Source organism: Oreochromis niloticus, linkage group LG7 (genome assembly GCF_001858045.2).
Source record: "Oreochromis niloticus isolate F11D_XX linkage group LG7, O_niloticus_UMD_NMBU, whole genome shotgun sequence".
Classification (NCBI taxonomy): Eukaryota; Metazoa; Chordata; class Actinopteri; order Cichliformes; family Cichlidae; genus Oreochromis; species Oreochromis niloticus.
Window position 1 is genome coordinate 1929016 of NC_031972.2, and position 17325 is coordinate 1946340.

Genomic DNA, 17325 nt, shown 5'->3' on the forward strand with positions numbered 1-17325 from the left:
GTCAGATTTGTGGAGGGGGGTGGGGGCGTTGCTGAGCTGAAGCCTCACACTGATGTTTGGGACGAGGGAAATGCTGTTGGCGCTGCACAACAGGGCCGTGCTGGTGTCGGGTGAGCAACAGGTAACACACACCTCCAATGCTCACGGTGCTGATTTTACACACCTGCTCTGATCTTATCCAATCAGAGGTCAGCAGTACCTGTGAAGGTCAGGTAGGTCATGGATTTCAGGTAAATCTCACATCAAAGCAAATTTAAACTCTAATGGGACGGAGCATGGCGACTCGCAGCCAAACGACAGTTTTAAACCTTTTCTGGTGAAAAAAGCACCTGAACCCAGTTCAAACAGGTGAGTTATGACACATCGTGTCTCCGTACAGGTGTTCAGTTCCTGCATCAGCCGGTGAACATGTTTATTTTAACATGGGATGACTCTAGTGGACGTCAGGAGAACTGCAGGTGTGGAAGCAATGAAGGGTGACCAGAACCAGGCTCGGAGGGCGGGGCCATCTGCTGAGATGGCCGCCCCTCCCTGAGCCTGGTTCACATGATGACTTCAACACATGCTGAGGAGGTCGTTTAACCATTTAAATCAGCTGTGCTGGATCAAGGACACGTCTAAGACCTGCAGGACACCGGCCCTCGAGTTCCCACCCCGCAACAGACTAGTTAAGAGGACAGGACGCTGCACAGTGGGAACATGGTGCTGTCGTGTTGCTGCCATCAGATTCCAAACAGGCTCGTATTCTTATTAAAGATGTTCATTTAAGTGGAAATATCTGAATTACACAGTATCCTGAGTTTTTTGATCAGGGTTGAATTTATTCTGAAGTTTTACTGAAAGTTAAAAGTAAAATTTTACCTTTTGGAGTTGTTCTATTTTGAAACTTCATGTGTGACTCTACTGTAAAATTATTTTCAGTCATTTTCTGTTTGAAGTTTTATCATTTTTTTCCATATATTCATGTTTTTGTTTGTTAACACTTTACGTTTCTAAACCGTCATGTCTTCCTGGTTTCCTCTCGGTCACCTTTGGCAACGAGGTTGCCACTCGCTGCAGAGACGAGCTTCTTGCCACCTTCTCCACGGCTCAGGCAGATTAGGGGGACGTCTACGCGGTGGTCTGGCCCGCATGTCACGGCAGTCAGCCAAGGATTCGTCTCCCGTGGCGAACGCCGTATGTCACGCTCTGCTGGCGACCCTGCCCAGCCCGCTGTACGCCCCCGGACAGACGGGCTGGTTCCTCCCGTTCATTGACCGCCACCGTGTTCGACCCCTTTTTAAACACACTGACTGTCAGCCGACGGGACTTCAACACTCGAGCTTAGACGAGACACTCTGAAATAAACACATGCTGACCTCCGCGAGCCTCCATCTTTTATTTACAGTCCGTGTTTTACATCTTCAGAGGTCTGAACCAACCTTCACCTCCTCATGACGAGCAAACAAGTGGAGGAGGCGTGGCTTTAAACACACCTCAGGTGAGTCAGACACGGAATTAAAAAACAAACAGGTAACAAACACGCAGCTCTCAGGAGCTCTGAGGCTGCTCATGTCCTCCTTGTCTCATAAAAGCAGGATGTATAACATCCAGACAGCCGCTGCTCCACGGCAGCCTCACGTCTAAAAACAGCTGGAGTGCGAGCGTCTTCAGTCCTGAGGCTTCACGAACGCTCTCTTCACCTCCTTCTGGTTCTCCTCATCTGCCTCCTGCGCCGCTCGCTCTCGCTTTGTCGCAAACTTCTTCTTCATGCTTCCAACTAAACTCTCGTACCTGCCGAGAAAAACAACAGATGAGAGCCTCGCCTCATGCACTGTGTGTGTGTAATGAACTACAGTGAAAACACGCAGCGCTTCAGCATCAGAGGGAAACAGTTCGTACCTCAGAGCCATTTCTTCATCTGTGATGTCTGTCTGCATCTGGCTCAGGTCCTCCTCTTCCTCCTCCTCTTCCTCTCTAGGGTTCATCAGAGCCATCAGCTTCTGCAGGAACACAGGACGGTTCTAGTTTAAACGCTCAGAGCAAACACTCAGAGAGACTCGTCGTTCTGGGATCAGGAGTCGGGGTAAGACAGAGGACCCAGGGTGAGGAGTCGGGGGGTAGGGATGGGTACCGGTATCCGGTGCCATAATGGCACCGGTTCTGACATAAACTGTAGTAACCAGACTGAAAAGCAGCGCACATTTCGGTGCTTTTCTTTTTCTTGAGATGTCATACACTTTGGATTCTAGCCAAAGTGCATGACAATAGATAGTAGGCGGGGCCAGGTACGTATGTTCTTTTAGAGCAGAGCTACAGATTAAAAATGCCCAAGGCAAAGTGGTCAAAAGTCTGGCTGTACTTCACAGCAAACTCAGCAGCCTGCAACAAGTGCTTTAAGCTGATACTGTGATACTGTGCAAAGGAGGTAACACCTCGAATCTGATGAAACACCTGGCGACGCATAGCATTTTAAAAGCTGAGAAATGCACCGTATTTGATAGCTTGCTGCGAGACCTCACACTGAGCGGGTGTGGTGCCTGTTATCAGACCCGGAGTTAGCAACATCCCCCAAGAACCCGAAGAGGAGAGTCCTGGCCCCTAGCCCTGCCACTGTAGCAGAAATGATGACGGATGATGATGGCAGCAGCAGCCGTTCTTCTCTGAGTGACCAGCTTCATGTTGTTCGTGTGTAATTTACGTTGAGTAGGCTAACCACATTATTACATTAATGCACGTAAGAAAAAAGAAACTGCTAAAAATAAAAACATAAGAGGTTTTTGGACAAAGTTTGTTCTCCATTCTTTAAGCACCGGTTCGAGCAGAGTTTAGGCACCGGTATCGGATAAAACCTTAACAATACCCATCCCTATCAGGGGGTAGGACACATCTGAAGCCTCCAGGTGACAGAGGCAGGGTCGTACTGGGCTGCTTCTGCTGCAGGTGTACAGCTGAGATCGTACAGCATTGCTCAAAATTTAAACATGACTAAAACAGTTTCCATGGAAAGCTTCAGTCAGACAGTCCCTGCTGGTTTGACACAGCTGGTTTAAATCGAGGCTGATTATTGTTAAAAACACAAAGAACAAACTGATGTTTCTCAGCTCTGTGTCCTCCCAAACACAGCAGTCAGGTAATCTGACACACTGCGAGGTCAGGGGTCAAAATAAAAACAGGAAGTGGGCATGAAATGAGACACACCTCGACTTCAGGATTGAAGCCTCCGAAGGAGAGTCGGCCATACTTCAGATCCTCACAGGGAACGAAACTCCTCTCCTCGATGATCAGGTTCCTGCAGGGGCAGGGACGCCACAGTATTAGGAACACCTCCAGAATAACATCATCCGCCTCCATGATCACATGACCTCTGACCCCTAAAGACTTAAAACACACTTCACTGTGTGTTCAGACTAGAGATGGCACAATACCACTTTTTTATGTCCGATACCGATATCATAAATTTGGATATCTGCCGATACCTTAATGAATCCGATATAGTGTGTTTTTTAATCAATAAAACTGTTTTTTAATATCTTGCTGCATTTTGTATAAGTTCATACTCAAGTTTAAATAAACAACAACACTAAAGCTATTCTGTTATACCTGTATGTAAAAAATACACTGCACCCAAAATATTTCATAGTTCAGCAACACTGATCAATCTAATAAACTTAAACCTGCTCCATCCTCCCTATTCTGGTATTTTAAAGAGTACTTAGCAGAAATATTAAGCAACCTAACTAACAGGGTTGCAAACTCCCAGCAAAAAAAGAAATAGGGAACCACCCCCCACCCTCCACCTCATGATGCTTAATCGATGTAATCAACTTTAATTTGATGCAGGGTGAAAAAAAATGCACAGAAATAAATTATTTTTCAAGAATAATTAAATAGATTCAACATCTTTCTTCTACAGAACTGCAGACTGCACAGATGGTACCTTCCCAAAGGAAAAAGTACTATAGCTTACTAGGGTATATTAGACTTAACAGTTACTATATACAGTAATGGACTTCTATACATGTTACATCAGATTAAAACTTTGGGTGTAAGATTCAGATAATTATTTATTAAAAGCTAGACATTTTAAATGAGAATAAGAAAGAAAAGTATGTCTTTGTGCCCCCTTTTCCCTGTTCATGCCCCATCGGCCCCCCTGGCTACACTTTGCTAGATCCGCCCCTGCACAGTTACCAGCCGTCAGCTACGTAGAAAAGGATCCTGGTGTAGAAAGTAATATTAAATACATTCTAACAACAGCTTATCAAGGTTAAACGTGCTGCTGTTGTTCCGCCGCTGGTTTCCTCTTTCTGGAGCAAAGTGGGCCAAAAACAAAGAAGAGAGACGGACTCGCGACAGAAAAGCCAATCAGCTGATCATCATACCGAAAAGCACCACTGAACGACACAGGAAATCATTCCTGCCTGTGGCCATCTCCCTGTACAACGCATCCACTTAACACACTGGCTACTGCTACAACTACATGTTTCTTTCCAGCTATTTATTAATGTGTGACTTATGTATATATATACACACATATATATACACTATATATATATATACACACATATATATACACTATATATATATATATATATATATATATATATATATATATATATATATAGTACTATTCTTAGTTAGCGTGTTGTCTGTTTTGTTAATGTTGGTTTATAATGGAGCACTGTAACAAAAAATAATTTCCCCCAGGGATCAATAAAGTATTCTGATTGATCAGTTTCACGATTGAAGTAGCAGCAGGAGAGGGAGGGAGAGAGGCAGTCGCTCCATATATCGGTTGTTAAGCTTAACATGGGAACGCTTTACAAACATTCAGAGATGAACTTACACACTTGCTTTCTTCTCTCTGGGATAACTTCCTCGGAGATGAAATGCTGGTTTGGTAGCGAGGCTACAAATACACACAGCTGCTCTATCACGTGATCACACTGCTCCGACGTGCTACGGTTATGAGCCGAGTTACGCCGTGTCGCAAGTTTTGTGAGGTGTTTTTTTGATATTTAATGGATCGGATTACATTTTTTATTTCTCTCCGATATCCGATCCAGTAATTTAGGTCAGTATCGGACCGATACCGATACGTAATATCGGATCGGTCCATTTCTAGTTCAGACTTCAAACCAGACTCCATTCAGAAAACTGCACATTAAGCAGCTGCATGAAAAAAAGTCCTTTAACGACGGTGCGGTGAGGCTGTTATGCATTTTGCTTGAATTAAAGTGGGCGGAGCCTGAATGGCGCTCATACATACTCTTTAGCCTTGAGCTCAGGCAGGTCCAGGTACCAGTGCTCATCACTGATGATCCTCCGCTCGTCCTCCTCCAGCTGCTTCTTCGTCTCTGCGTCCAGACGTCTCTGCATGAACTGTGGACACACACACACACACACACACACACACACGTCACCTTCAGCTGACGTTTCTGTGAGGTTTTAACCACACCTGCTCTCATGAATGATGATTTTACTGCACTCAGTTGTGATTGGCTGAGATCTGCAGAGAACCACAGTTGTTTCCCTCAGTGTGAAATCTTCCACATCTGCAGAACAGATTTTTAAAGTAAAGGTGAAAATCAGCAGAGAGGGCTTTATTCTGATTGGTCAAAGCATCAGGCCGCAGAAACATCTTTTCCACGCTGGTTCAGCCTCTCCAGGAAACAAACCAGCACCCTGCAGGTTATTACCTCCCCCTGGACGTCATATCAGACTCTGATACAGTTTTTAAAGCATGAATTTCAGCCGTCGTTCCCATTATTCGTGACGTAACACAAATACTTGAGCATCCACACGGGTTCAGATTCGCATCACGTGAGAGATCATTTTAAAGTCAGAGTTTATCTTTAGAGTCTCAGACTGGCACACATTATTTATTAATAAATTACATTTACAGCCTGTTATTAACTCTGCTGCACGCCGATTTACTCTCTGGGTCACACCCGACATCCGGTAATCAATTTCAACTTCTATTTACGATTTAAAACTTCCTGTGAAGCAGAAAACCTTAAATTATCAGGATTGCTGAGTGGAGTTATGCGCCGGCGCATTACAAAGCTAACGTTCTGCTAGCTATCGGCTGCTAGCTGCTCTCGCGTGTCCGTTAGCACGCGCAGCTTCACTTACCTTCATCCGCAGCAGATTTTTGGACAGCTTCACCGACTCACTCGCCATCTTCAACCCAAGAGAATGCGGCTAACCGAACTGGAGGACCCTCGGTGCTGCACACCGAGCTAACGCCACGCTGAACAGAGGCAGAAAGAACCGAGCGCTGAACTGCTTCTCCAGCCCTGCTAATCGAGCTCTGATGTGCAGCCCAGGGGCGGATCTAGAGAAATTTTCTTAGGGTGGGGGGCAGTGTTGCCAACTTAGCGACTTTGTCGCTATATTTAGCGAGTTTTCAGACCCCCTAGCGACTTTTTTTCTTAAAAAAGTCGCTAAAAAAAGACGTGAAAGCGCGTATCGCTTTTACTCTCAACAAGCAGCGGGTGCTGTAACACAGTCAGTTCTTCTTTTACTCTTTTACTCTTATGCTGTTTTGTGGATCACAAGGTTTAAAACTACTTATAAACACACACACACACAAAGTAACTCCACCAGAGTGCCTATTTCGGATCACTTTTGCCGGTCCAAGCCCGGGTAAAGGAGCAGGGTTGGAATTGTGACATTAAAAAAAACAATAATTGCTAAAAGAAATTTAATTTGTAGTTCTAAATAAACTCTAAATGCATTTAGGACGTTTTTACTCACTTTATGTCTCTTCCACGATGTTATTTCTCTCTCCAACAACATAGGTTACAATTATATTAGCATGACCAATTATGCAAATTAGGTGATGACTTCATTTAGCGACTTCTAGCGACTTTTAGGACAACCAATAGCGATTTTCCTTACTGAGGAGTTGGCAACACTGGTGGGGGGAGCTGGTAGTGTGAGGCTTGCGGGAAAAAGCTGTCTTGCAGTTCGGAGGATTGGGCCCAGATGCTGTGATTTTTTGCGCCGTTCCGTGGCGCAAAAAAGGTTGGGGACCGCTGATCTAAGTGACTTATATATTATGTTTAACCTGAGTAGTGGGGGGGGGGTTGAAAACGATGTGCTGGGAGCCGCGCCTTGACTACCCGGTCAGCTGGTGGGTAACAGGCATCTCCGAAAACGTTGGAGCACTTTTGCAAATATGTGATGGCTTCATAAATCGAGCAGATATTTGAAGTTTACACAGCGCCATTCATCAAATATCTTAAAAGTTTATTTTGTGACCCAGAAAGAGTAATATTTCAAACTCCGCCACTGCGCGTTCCTCTGCCACTGCGTTTGAGTTTTGGATGAAATGCATTCTGGGATATTTGCCTGGGTTTAGCTACAGCAGCCAGTGAGCTGATTAGAGACCAAAACAGCCAATCAGAATGTTTTCCATCCAAGTCTGTGATTGGCTGGTTTTGTGGCACAATTATAACGGTGTACAGAAAGAGTTGAAAGCGCACAGGCAGAAATGTTGAGAGCACAAGCAACACATTGTGAGCAAGCGCAAATGCAAAAACTGAGCGAGCGGGGCTGCTATTGTGTGTGTGTGTATGGATAATAGCAAACACTGAAATACATTTTTTGCACGCAGCAATGAATTTTGTTCACTCAAATTTAGCTTTTCTTAGCTCAAAATACATTTCTCCTCAAAATGCAACACTTGCACCTGCAATTTTTTTTTACGTGTGCTCAAATTTTTTTACGTGCGCTCAGAATAGTGGCACAAAAATAACGCCATAGATTACCTGGATGACTGAGCACGCATCACCACTGAGCAACAACAGTCAATTACTTTTCATAACTCCGCAAACCTCTGATGTCAGTGTGTGTCTGTGTGTGTGTTGCTGTTTGGAGACATTAATCATTTTATGTGGTCACATTTTGTTGGACCCGCCTCCTTCTCGAGGTGTGACGTATGGCGTATGGAGATTGGTTGAAAGTGACCTATTGTTAGAGCAGCTTTGCATGATTTACAGCTCAAAATAATCCTTCTTTATCTGAATCTGGCCCTGGGAACTTCCTTTCAAAGTGGAATAAAGAAAATTTGTGTTGTATTTGTATTTGTTGTAACTTCTGCTGCCCTCTTGGAAAACAGACACTTGAAACCCAAACACCATTTCATGCTACATTATCCTGGAGCCATCGGAAAATTGGGCCCATAGTTCATTTCTGGTCTGTGCGCTTTGAGGCAAACTTGGATTTTTCTAATGAGTAAGTCGTGTGAATTGCAGCTTTTGGAATATTTGTAAATCCCAGGCCTACAGACACCAAATAATGATGTGCTACACTCTTTTTTCTGACCTTGACGTTGGGCCAGGAAGCACCAGACTGCTCGATTCGCACATGATTTTGAAAAAGTCACAAGTGGATTTGAGGGAAGTTCTGTTTTCACACAAGTGTTTCTGCCATCCTGGATTAAGTACAAAGGTACAAACTACAGGCCGGGAATGACACTATTATCACTCTGAAGATGGGAACCTGTGCTGAACTGTTAACAGCACAGTGACGGTACAGTCCAATGTCACAAACAGCAACCTTTGAAAGACTTTGTATTTAGTCTTTTTTTATTGCTCAGGGGATAAAGTGATTATTTGTATTTTAAAGGATTTGAGCTGTAAAAAAGCTGATGTGCTGATTTTACACCACCTACTGAACTGCAAACCGGAGTTTCTTCAGACAAAGGAGCAACATTTGTAAGTTCAGCTATGCCATCAGGCTTTTTTATCCATGTACATTCATTTGAATGACAATTAAAAATGAGAAATGTTATCTTTGCTTTAACTTTTGAGCATATTAAAACGATTCGTTTCCTGAAGTGCTGTGTGGCAGGCAGGATGTAGGACCCAAACGCGGGACTCGGAGACAGGAGGATTAACGACAAGCAGCAGCTTTACTGCTGCAGAACGTTTGAATATAAAATACAAGAAAACTAAACTAGAAACTCCAGTTCAAAGTAGAAAACACAAACACGACAGAGAACCAGAGTGTTACTAAGCACAGAGAGAAACACGGACAGGACAACGAGAGGATGGGGACAGGTGGTAACACACCAGGGACACATCAGACCTAACGAGACGAGGGGACGCATACCCACACACACTGCACCCAGGACAGGGACTATCAAAATAAAACAGGAAACACACGACAGGCACAGGGGCACGGCCGTGACACTGAACAGAGGGAACACGGAGCACAGGGACGGCGTGACAAACTGCCACAGGACACAGGATATGTAAGTATCCACTCTTCACTGGATCCACACAACAGCAATTAAAAATCCTGAATACTGCTCAGTTTCTCAGTCAGTGTACTGAAGAGCATTGATTATTAAAAACATACAGTGTGTAGCACATCTTTTAGGTAGACACATAAATAATGACAACTGCTGCAAATTTACTGAGAAGTTGTCCAAAATGTTTGTGCAACTTCATGACAGATTAAAGTGTGTAAAACATGATTGTGGACCATGGCTTGGATCTCCTAACAAACACCGGTCTGCTTCATGTCGAGCGTGCTGTTGGAGCTCATGGCTCCAGGTTTAAAGACGACTTGACAACTGCAAACATTTTTTAAATCATATTTGTTTCTCTTTTTTTCAGGATGTGTGGTTCAGCCCCGGCAGAAAACTCAGGCCAGCAGCAGGATTTCTGGAGGAACGTGTACGCAGTGTCAGGTGAAGGCTTCGTTCTGGCAGGAAGAAGAACTCAGCAGCACAGGAACGCCAAAAACACTGCCTCATTTTGTCTGGTACTAGAAGATAGACTTGCTTCTGAAGCCCCTTCCTTTTTGCAGCGATCTAAGCTTTTATCATTTGAGTGCTTGGCCTTCTATCTTTGGTTTGAATTTATTTACTTCTGCTTCCCACAGAACCAGAACAGAACAACATCTGGCTCAGGTTTCCCGACACATGCTGCAAACTGCCATCCACAGAGCAACGTGGACCCGGTCAAACGGGACGGTCCCACTTCAGCAAATTTTCACCCCGGGCATGCTGAGGTCACATCTCATGGACTAAGGACCTGTTCAACACTCAGAAGTAATACAATGTGTAAATGTACAGTGTACAATTACAATACAAATCTTTTTACTCAAAATATTTTTATTGAGCGATTGTGGATAAAGCTTACAAAAAAGAAAAAAAAAAACAGAAGGGAAACATAAAAACTACTTACACTGAATACAAACCAGGACTCTTCACATTAGAACATGGGTAAAACTGAGACTAACAAAACATTTCCTTGCAAACCAACAGAAGTTAGCTGCAACAATACCAATCTAATCATCAAAATAACATCACACCACCCAGAACAGATGTTAGTGTCACACGAGAAAGGCTGAATTTGATTGAATTTTAAAGCTCAGGAACCAATCAGTATTTTTGTCTTTTGTCAGATGTCACAGGATTTCACAGGATTTCACAGGATTTCTGTGTGACTCTTCTGGGATCCTGTTGTTCTTGACAAAGATCATGCGCATGGCCAAGAAGGAAAGGAGTGGTGATCTTCTCCAAAACACTGGTTTGCTCCCAAAAGGTATTTCAGAAGAAATGTTTCTATTTGTTTTTCTGCATTGACCTTTTTTACTTACTGTAACATTTTAACCTCAGCTTACAGACAGGAAGGTGACGTAGCCCTACAGCTGCTGCCAGCACTCCTCCCTGCTGCACCTTACAAAGTAGGAAGAAAGGTTTTCAGGAACCTGGAAGTTGAGAAGGCCTTTACTGATATCCAGCCTGTAAGTCAACATTCATTTCTGATATCATGCTCAAAGTGTTTGCTGTGTGTCATATTCAGCAGTGACGGTTTGTATCAAACAAGAATCTGTTGAAGTTTTGCAGTGAGGTCTGCACAGCTCTACCTTTAAATCCTCTAACAGCCGGCTTTATGCCTCATCCCTCTCCTTCAGGTTGGGATAAACATGGGCTGTATCCCAATTCAGAGGCTGCATCCTTGGAGGACCCGGCCTTCGGTCTCGTGGGCCGCGTCCTCCGAAGACCGAAAAGGCTGGAGCACGAGGCTTGTGAACTGGGATGCTCTAGCCTTCAAGTCACCAGCTGTACACGCCCGTACCACTTCTCCCGATCAGTGAAATGGAAATGCGGAAAACATACCCGCTACTCTCGTCTTTCTTCTACTTGAAGAGCGACAACAAAATCAGTCGTCACAGACGAGTGATTTTCCTGTGACTAAGACATAACAACGTTCAGGTACATTGAAAAATACATGTATTCATTTTTTTTCTCCGTTCATAATAATAATAATAATACGTGTGTATTTGAAAACAGTTTACTAGCTTAAAACTCAGATATTTACCACAGTAGACGTGATTTTCATATAGGAGTATTTGCTCCAACATCCTTTACAGTGAACCAGTACATTTGAGTACATTTCCCTCGAGCACAATAATCAAAACAATGTTTTGACACTGTTACGAAATCAGTTTTACCCCGGTTCTTTTATTCGTCGAGGGATCCAGAAATGGCACCGTAACTCAGTTATTTTTACAAAATCTTTATTCATCTTTATTCATCTTCATTTAAGCATGCACTTCTAGAAGGGAAGACGAGGCCGGTGTCCCTCTGAAACAATCTTCACCCCTTTGTTAGTTCCAGGCAGCTTTATAGAGGCGACCCCATCATAAATCCCCCACAGTGTGCTGGAAACTGTCTCTGTGTGTATGCACGAGCACGTGAGTGCCTGTGTGTGCGCGTACCCGCGTGTATGTGTGAGTGCACGTGAGTGAGTGTGCATATAGGTGTGGGAGTATATCAGTTAAAACACTGTGGGTGTGTGTCTCTTCCTAGGGGCCATAAATACCATCTCCCCTCCAGACCACAGTTATCAAGTTACAAATCTACTTCTAAGCTCATGACACAATCAGGCCTTTGTTTATATCCAGGGCAGTGTCAGTGTCTCTACCATAATTCTACATTCTATCTTAACACATTTCTAAACTCTAAAGCAAACTAAACATTCCTACATGTCTAAACTCTAAAATAAGCTAAACATTTCTACAACACGTAAACTCATTTTTGTAAACAACAACAGCAACATCCATAATAATGTCAACAATAAAACAATTTCTGTTATTTTCCTTCACCAGACCAGACCGCTGTCCTGCAGGAGTAACTTGCAGTTACTCCTCCTCCCAGTCCTGGACAGGTTTTTAAATGATGAGGCCTGATTTTCAGCTGAGCAGGGAGTCTCTGAAAGTGCTGCTGAATCTACTTAATCAGGATCGGAGACATGGTTGGGGTGCCACAATTGAGGTCCTTGTGTTTCTGTTCTGGCTGGCAAGTGGAGCATCCTACAGAGTCGTCTCCAGGGTGTTTGCAATACCTCGTTCCACTGTTCACCGCATCGTCCACAGGGTCACAGAGGAGGTGGTGGCCATTTGCCATCAGGTCATCCACCTCCCTCGGACCCCTGAAGATCTAGACATTGTCTCATGGGTTTGCAGAGCTGGCAGGACACAGAGCCTTTTTAAAAGCTGCTGGTGCAACTGATTGCTGCCATGTCCGCATCAAGCCTCCCAGCGGCCCTGACGGTCTCTGCTACAGGAACAGGAAATTGTTCCCCTCCATAATCCTGCAGGCTGTTTGCGACCATCTGGGCTGCTTCATCGATACATTGTGGGCTGGCCGGGGTCAGTTCATGACTCCAGGATGCTACGCAACAGCCCACTGTACCGACAGGCCCTTTACCCTCCTCCAGGGCATTTCATCCTTGCAGATGGCGGGTACCCATGTCTCTACCATCTACTCCCCCTCATCACTCCCTACAAGAGGCCAGTCCGTGGTGTGGGAGCCCAGCGCTTCAACCCTCATCATTCCAAAAGCACGCTCTATAATAGTGTGTGCTTTTGGAATGATGAAGACGAGGTTCTGGGCCATCTTCCTCCAAGCGCTGGAGGTGCACCACACCTTTGTACCTCATATAAGTCAGTAGAATACATAGCCATTGTTTTTTGAATAATCATAATGACATAAAGGGAACTACAGTGTATGTTCATGTATAAACATGTTATTTACAAAACATCTGTTTCGGGTCATAACAGCATGTGCTGTTCTGCACAACATCTGCCTCGGTGCTGGTGACGTTGTGGCCCCGGAGGATGAGCCCGAGGATGATGTGAAAGATGATGGGGGGACTGGTTTGGAGGCAGTCAGTGGGGCTCTCTGGTGGGACCAGCTATCTGCTGAGGTGTCTGCCCTGGAGGAGGTACCCCTGGACCATGATTATTGTTAACAGGCAGGTATGCTTTTAGAAGCGCATTGTTGGAGTGCTAGAATATTACTTGTCATATCTGTGTTAAAGTGGTTTACACAGTCCTGTTGTTCTTGCATCTTTCAGCATACATTTTAGTGACATGGCAGCTGTCAGCTATCAGCCCTGCACACCCAAGTGAAACATGATGCGGTGGACAGTAGAAATGAGCATCCCTGAACAACTTCTGGCTACCACGCCATGTGATGCTCGGCTGGAAACGCAAACCAAGGGTTTCACTTGTGGCACCTCATTCATGTGGTTGGTCCTGGTCCAGCAGATTGAGCAGCGAGACTTCCTGCTCAGCCAAATAACAGGTCTAGTTAACAGTCCCTGTGCACTCAGGTTAATCCTGGACTTCAATGATAAGTCTTATCGATTAATTATCCTGTTTTGTTTTTTCCCCACTGTTGATATTCCCTCAGTTCAGACAATTTCTTAATGCAGTTACACATAAATTGTTACGTTGTACATATGAGAGAATAATTCAAATACAGTTGGAGTGTTACCAATGATTTTTATTTACAGGACTTTATACATTCTGTTGATGCTGTACATCGTTTGTCCAACCATTCAAATAAAGTTTGACTCTGTACCATGACTTTTATTTACAGAACTTAAATCATTTTCGTATATTTTGTACAGATTTTGCTTCAATTTTTTTTATTTGTAATTACAAATCTTTTTAACCCAAATATGACTGTAATGTAACCCTTATGATGGGTTATGAGCTTTGTACCCAATTTTTGGTAACCTCAACTTTAAACATTGGTCAATTTAACCCAGTTTTTGGATAGTTATCCTAACCCAGTATATCAAATCAAACCAATAACTTGATTTATATTTGACCCAGCACTGGGTTATTTTTAACCCAGCAGCTGTTAGTGTGTATTAAAGAATAGTAATGATGGACTGCTTTTCATCCAGAAAACTGTTGTTCATGTTAGCCAATGTGAGCAACATTTTGCCAACTTGTGCTCTCATTTTGCCCCATCACCCCCCAACCAGTCATGACAGATGGTCCCGCCCCTCCCTGAGCCTGGTTCTGCTGTAAGTGTTTTCCTGTTTAAAGGGAGTTTTTCCTTCCCACTGTCGCCTAGGGCTTGCTCATAGGGGGTCATTTGATTGTTGGAGTTTATGATGTAGAATTTAATTGCACAGATGTAGACCCACCAACTGTTCTGTCATCATTACACATGAGGATATTTTGATATTTGATGACAAAAAAAAGTTGAGTTTGAAGAAGGACCATTACCTGAAACACAGGTGTCAAACTCCACCCCTCGAGGGCCGCTGTCCTTAAACTTTTCCATGTGTCCCTGCTGCAACACACCTCAATACAATTAGCAGGTTATTAGGAAGGCTCTGTAGAACGTGACTGCATGCTGAGGAGGTGATTCATGTTACAGCAGCTCATGACTGAATGAACATGGTGCAATAAAAGTACATTTAGAAGCAAGTGTTTTACATTTACTTACATTTACTTGGGCAGGGTTAGGGGTTGCCTCCTCAGCATACAGTCAAGTCTTGCTAATGACCTCCAAATTGTATTCAGGTGTGTTGCAGCAGGGACACATTGTGGCCAGGCAACAGAACAAAAACTAGAACATCCAGCAACTTGTTGTCAACTGAGCAAGTGTTTAAGGCTGAGCAATCCAGACGAGAACTGAAGCAAGCTGCGGGAGGTGACCTGAAACTGCCATGAACTATATGCACGTGTGGCTTTTCTATCCTCAGCGAGGTCATTCAGATGCATCATCCTGTCTGTACCACTGTTTCCATGTGTCATGGCTAACGGATGCACTCACGCACAGAGTTCTTGCAAACAAAGAGTTGAAAGTTTATTTGCAGCAGGGTGAAACCACAGTGACATAAATATATATGCAGTGAGTCGGGCGGAGTTGCAGGGAGATGAGAGAAGGGAATCCACACATACTCCTCTTCAGCCACACTCGTCCAGAACTCCACTCACCCTGCCACACACAGGAATCACAGGGAGGGTCCGTAACCAGGTCCGGGGGAAATCCATATACAGAGAGTGAAGGTTATGTCACTAAGTGAACACACCGAGGGAGATTTCTTTAGAGGAAGCTGAGAGCACGAACACAGGAAATTCAACTTTCCAGCAGCGAACTGATGATGATGAGATGGCCTTTATTTGTCAGTTGCAGTTGCCCACAACCAAGATGATAGACCTTGCCAACCTACATACAATACACAAATATCACTGCTTTGTGCCACAGAGTCAAATAACCACAGAGAAATCCAGATCAGCAGCAGGTGGTGGCAATCATCACAGGTGAGTTGGCCAAGTGAGCCCATAGCGAGCTCCGCCCAGGCAGGTAGGAGAGAGAGCGAGACATAAACAAAACCTGTAGCCAGTGTGAGCCAGCCAGAGAGACACGGCGACCGTGACACCGGAGTCACACTCTGTCCTTCATCGTCTCACTTCTTGTTCTTCAGTATGTCATGCACAACCCTGTAGTTACGGTTATGAATACTCAGACAATGCTATTTGTGCTGCAGCTGAGCTTTGACCACACACCATAATTTAATAATCACATGTTGTCAGGGGTGTCGTGTGCGGAGGCGAGGGAAGGATGACCCAAACGCTGGACTCACGGTGCAGGATAATGGGGTTTATTGAAAGCAGGCTGGATGAACAGAACCCGAACTGAAATGGCTGACTGAGTGGACGACTGACTGAAGAACTGAATGGCTGGCTGACTGATCTGAACATACAACATAACATCACGAGAACATCAATGACACGACACTGGACTGGTTGAACTGAGGAACATAAATACACAGGCTGAGTGAGGGGTGATTAGAAACTGGTGAGTACACAGCTGAACATAATGAACTAACGATAAATGGGAAGAAGACTGAACATAATGCACATGGACCAAGGTTAACACAATAAAACAGGAAGTGAAACAGGCAGAAGATAAACAATGAGGACGAACTGAAAATACTGGGTCAACGACCCAGAAACCCTGACACATGTTGACATTAATCCAATGTAAAACTATTTGCTAGCCACCAGATTCATGACTGCAGCAGCTGGTGGGCTGTTGAGATGAAATTCGTGATGTTCAGTGATGTGACACTGAATTTCTTAAAGCTTCTTGGTTTAAGAGAACTTGTATGCACTTTCACTGCGTCACTTATCAATACACATGCAACATCAATTTCTTATCAGTTCATTCTGAACTTTTTCCACAGAAAATGTAAGCAGGACATGGGTGGGGATGCTGAGGGGCTGCAGGGGTGTGCCAAACGAAGTCTGTCCTCCTGTGAAGACATCATACAGAGCCGAGAGCAAAACAAAGAAAACTACCTGAAACTGAGTGTTTCAAGCAGTTTGACATTCATTCTGCTGTTAGCTCAACTTTTTACACTCATTTACACTAAGATCCACATCTATGCCCAATTAAGTATCACCTCAACCTAACATGCATGCAGAACATGCAAACTCCCACACAGGAAGACCCCATGATTCAGTCCTAATGCCCTTGCGGTGAAGCAACTCTACCTCTAACCACTGCCCTTCATATTTACCCTGTATAAATATTTACCTACTTCATATTTATACAGATAACTCTATCTTCTGCCTCCCCCTTCTTCCTCTAATTACTATAAAGAAGTGGCTTTAACAAATATCCCCAATGCAGTCATAGATCGTTTTTTCTTTGCTAAATGATGAAAAAAGTGACAACCTCATAATTGGTTCACATTGACAATTTTTTTTTCAGTAAAAGAACTAGATTTTACAGTCCCTGATAATGCATTGCTTTAAATGGAGAAAATCTTGAGGGATGGCTGTTATGAGGAAAAGCAGCCCAGAAACTTTACCAGCAGCGCACATCGTTGTGTGCCTCAACTTTCGGTCTTTTACCCAGGCTAATCTGACATTTTTCCTTGGCTAGGTTTAGGGATTAGGGATCTGATCTAAATTATAATATTAAAATTTGGGAACATCGTCAGTAGTGGAGCTTGGATTCATCGGGTGTTTCGGCCATTATCACTAGACACCCTGATCCAAGGA

At 44.0% G+C, this 17325-nt stretch overlaps 1 protein-coding gene and 1 long non-coding RNA gene across 6 annotated transcripts; one reads left to right on the forward strand and one right to left on the reverse strand.

The window, feature by feature from the left end:
- Window positions 1-1359: 1359 nt before the first annotated feature.
- On the reverse strand, window positions 1360-6314 carry mphosph6 (M-phase phosphoprotein 6). The gene is made up of 5 exons (XM_019360956.2): window positions 6118-6314; window positions 5252-5364; window positions 3181-3271; window positions 1882-1982; window positions 1360-1773 (listed from the first exon to the last, which is right to left on the reverse strand). The coding sequence occupies exons 1-5, from the start codon at window positions 6163-6165 to the stop codon at window positions 1650-1652; spliced, it is 477 nt and encodes a 158-aa protein (XP_019216501.1). The 5' UTR covers window positions 6166-6314; the 3' UTR covers window positions 1360-1649.
- Window positions 6315-7718: 1404 nt separating this feature from the next.
- Window positions 7719-13901, forward strand: LOC102081118 (uncharacterized). Of its 5 annotated transcripts, none has more exons than XR_003220758.1 (10): window positions 7719-8223; window positions 8330-8520; window positions 8617-9244; window positions 9612-9759; window positions 9880-10048; window positions 10405-10544; window positions 10619-10746; window positions 10918-11218; window positions 12115-13266; window positions 13365-13901. It is a non-coding gene; the product is annotated as an uncharacterized LOC102081118 (long non-coding RNA). The 5 variants fall into 5 exon arrangements; XR_002062717.2 differs by having other exon boundaries at window positions 7719-8520; window positions 12115-12951; window positions 13069-13266; window positions 13365-13900; XR_003220760.1 differs by having other exon boundaries at window positions 7719-8520; window positions 12115-12923; window positions 13069-13266; window positions 13365-13900.
- The last annotated feature ends 3424 nt before the right edge of the window (window positions 13902-17325 follow it).

Coding starts and splice junctions, on each gene's coding strand:
- mphosph6 (XM_019360956.2), bottom strand. CDS start 6,165: ATGGCGAGTGAGTCGGTGAAGCTGTCCAAAAATCTGCTGCGGATGAAG. Junction 3,272..5,251: donor CCTGAGCTCAAGGCTAAAGA/GTATGTATGAGC, acceptor CTGCCCCTGCAG/GAACCTGATCATCGAGGAGA. Junction 1,983..3,180: donor GCTTCAATCCTGAAGTCGAG/GTGTGTCTCATT, acceptor GTGTTCCTGCAG/AAGCTGATGGCTCTGATGAA.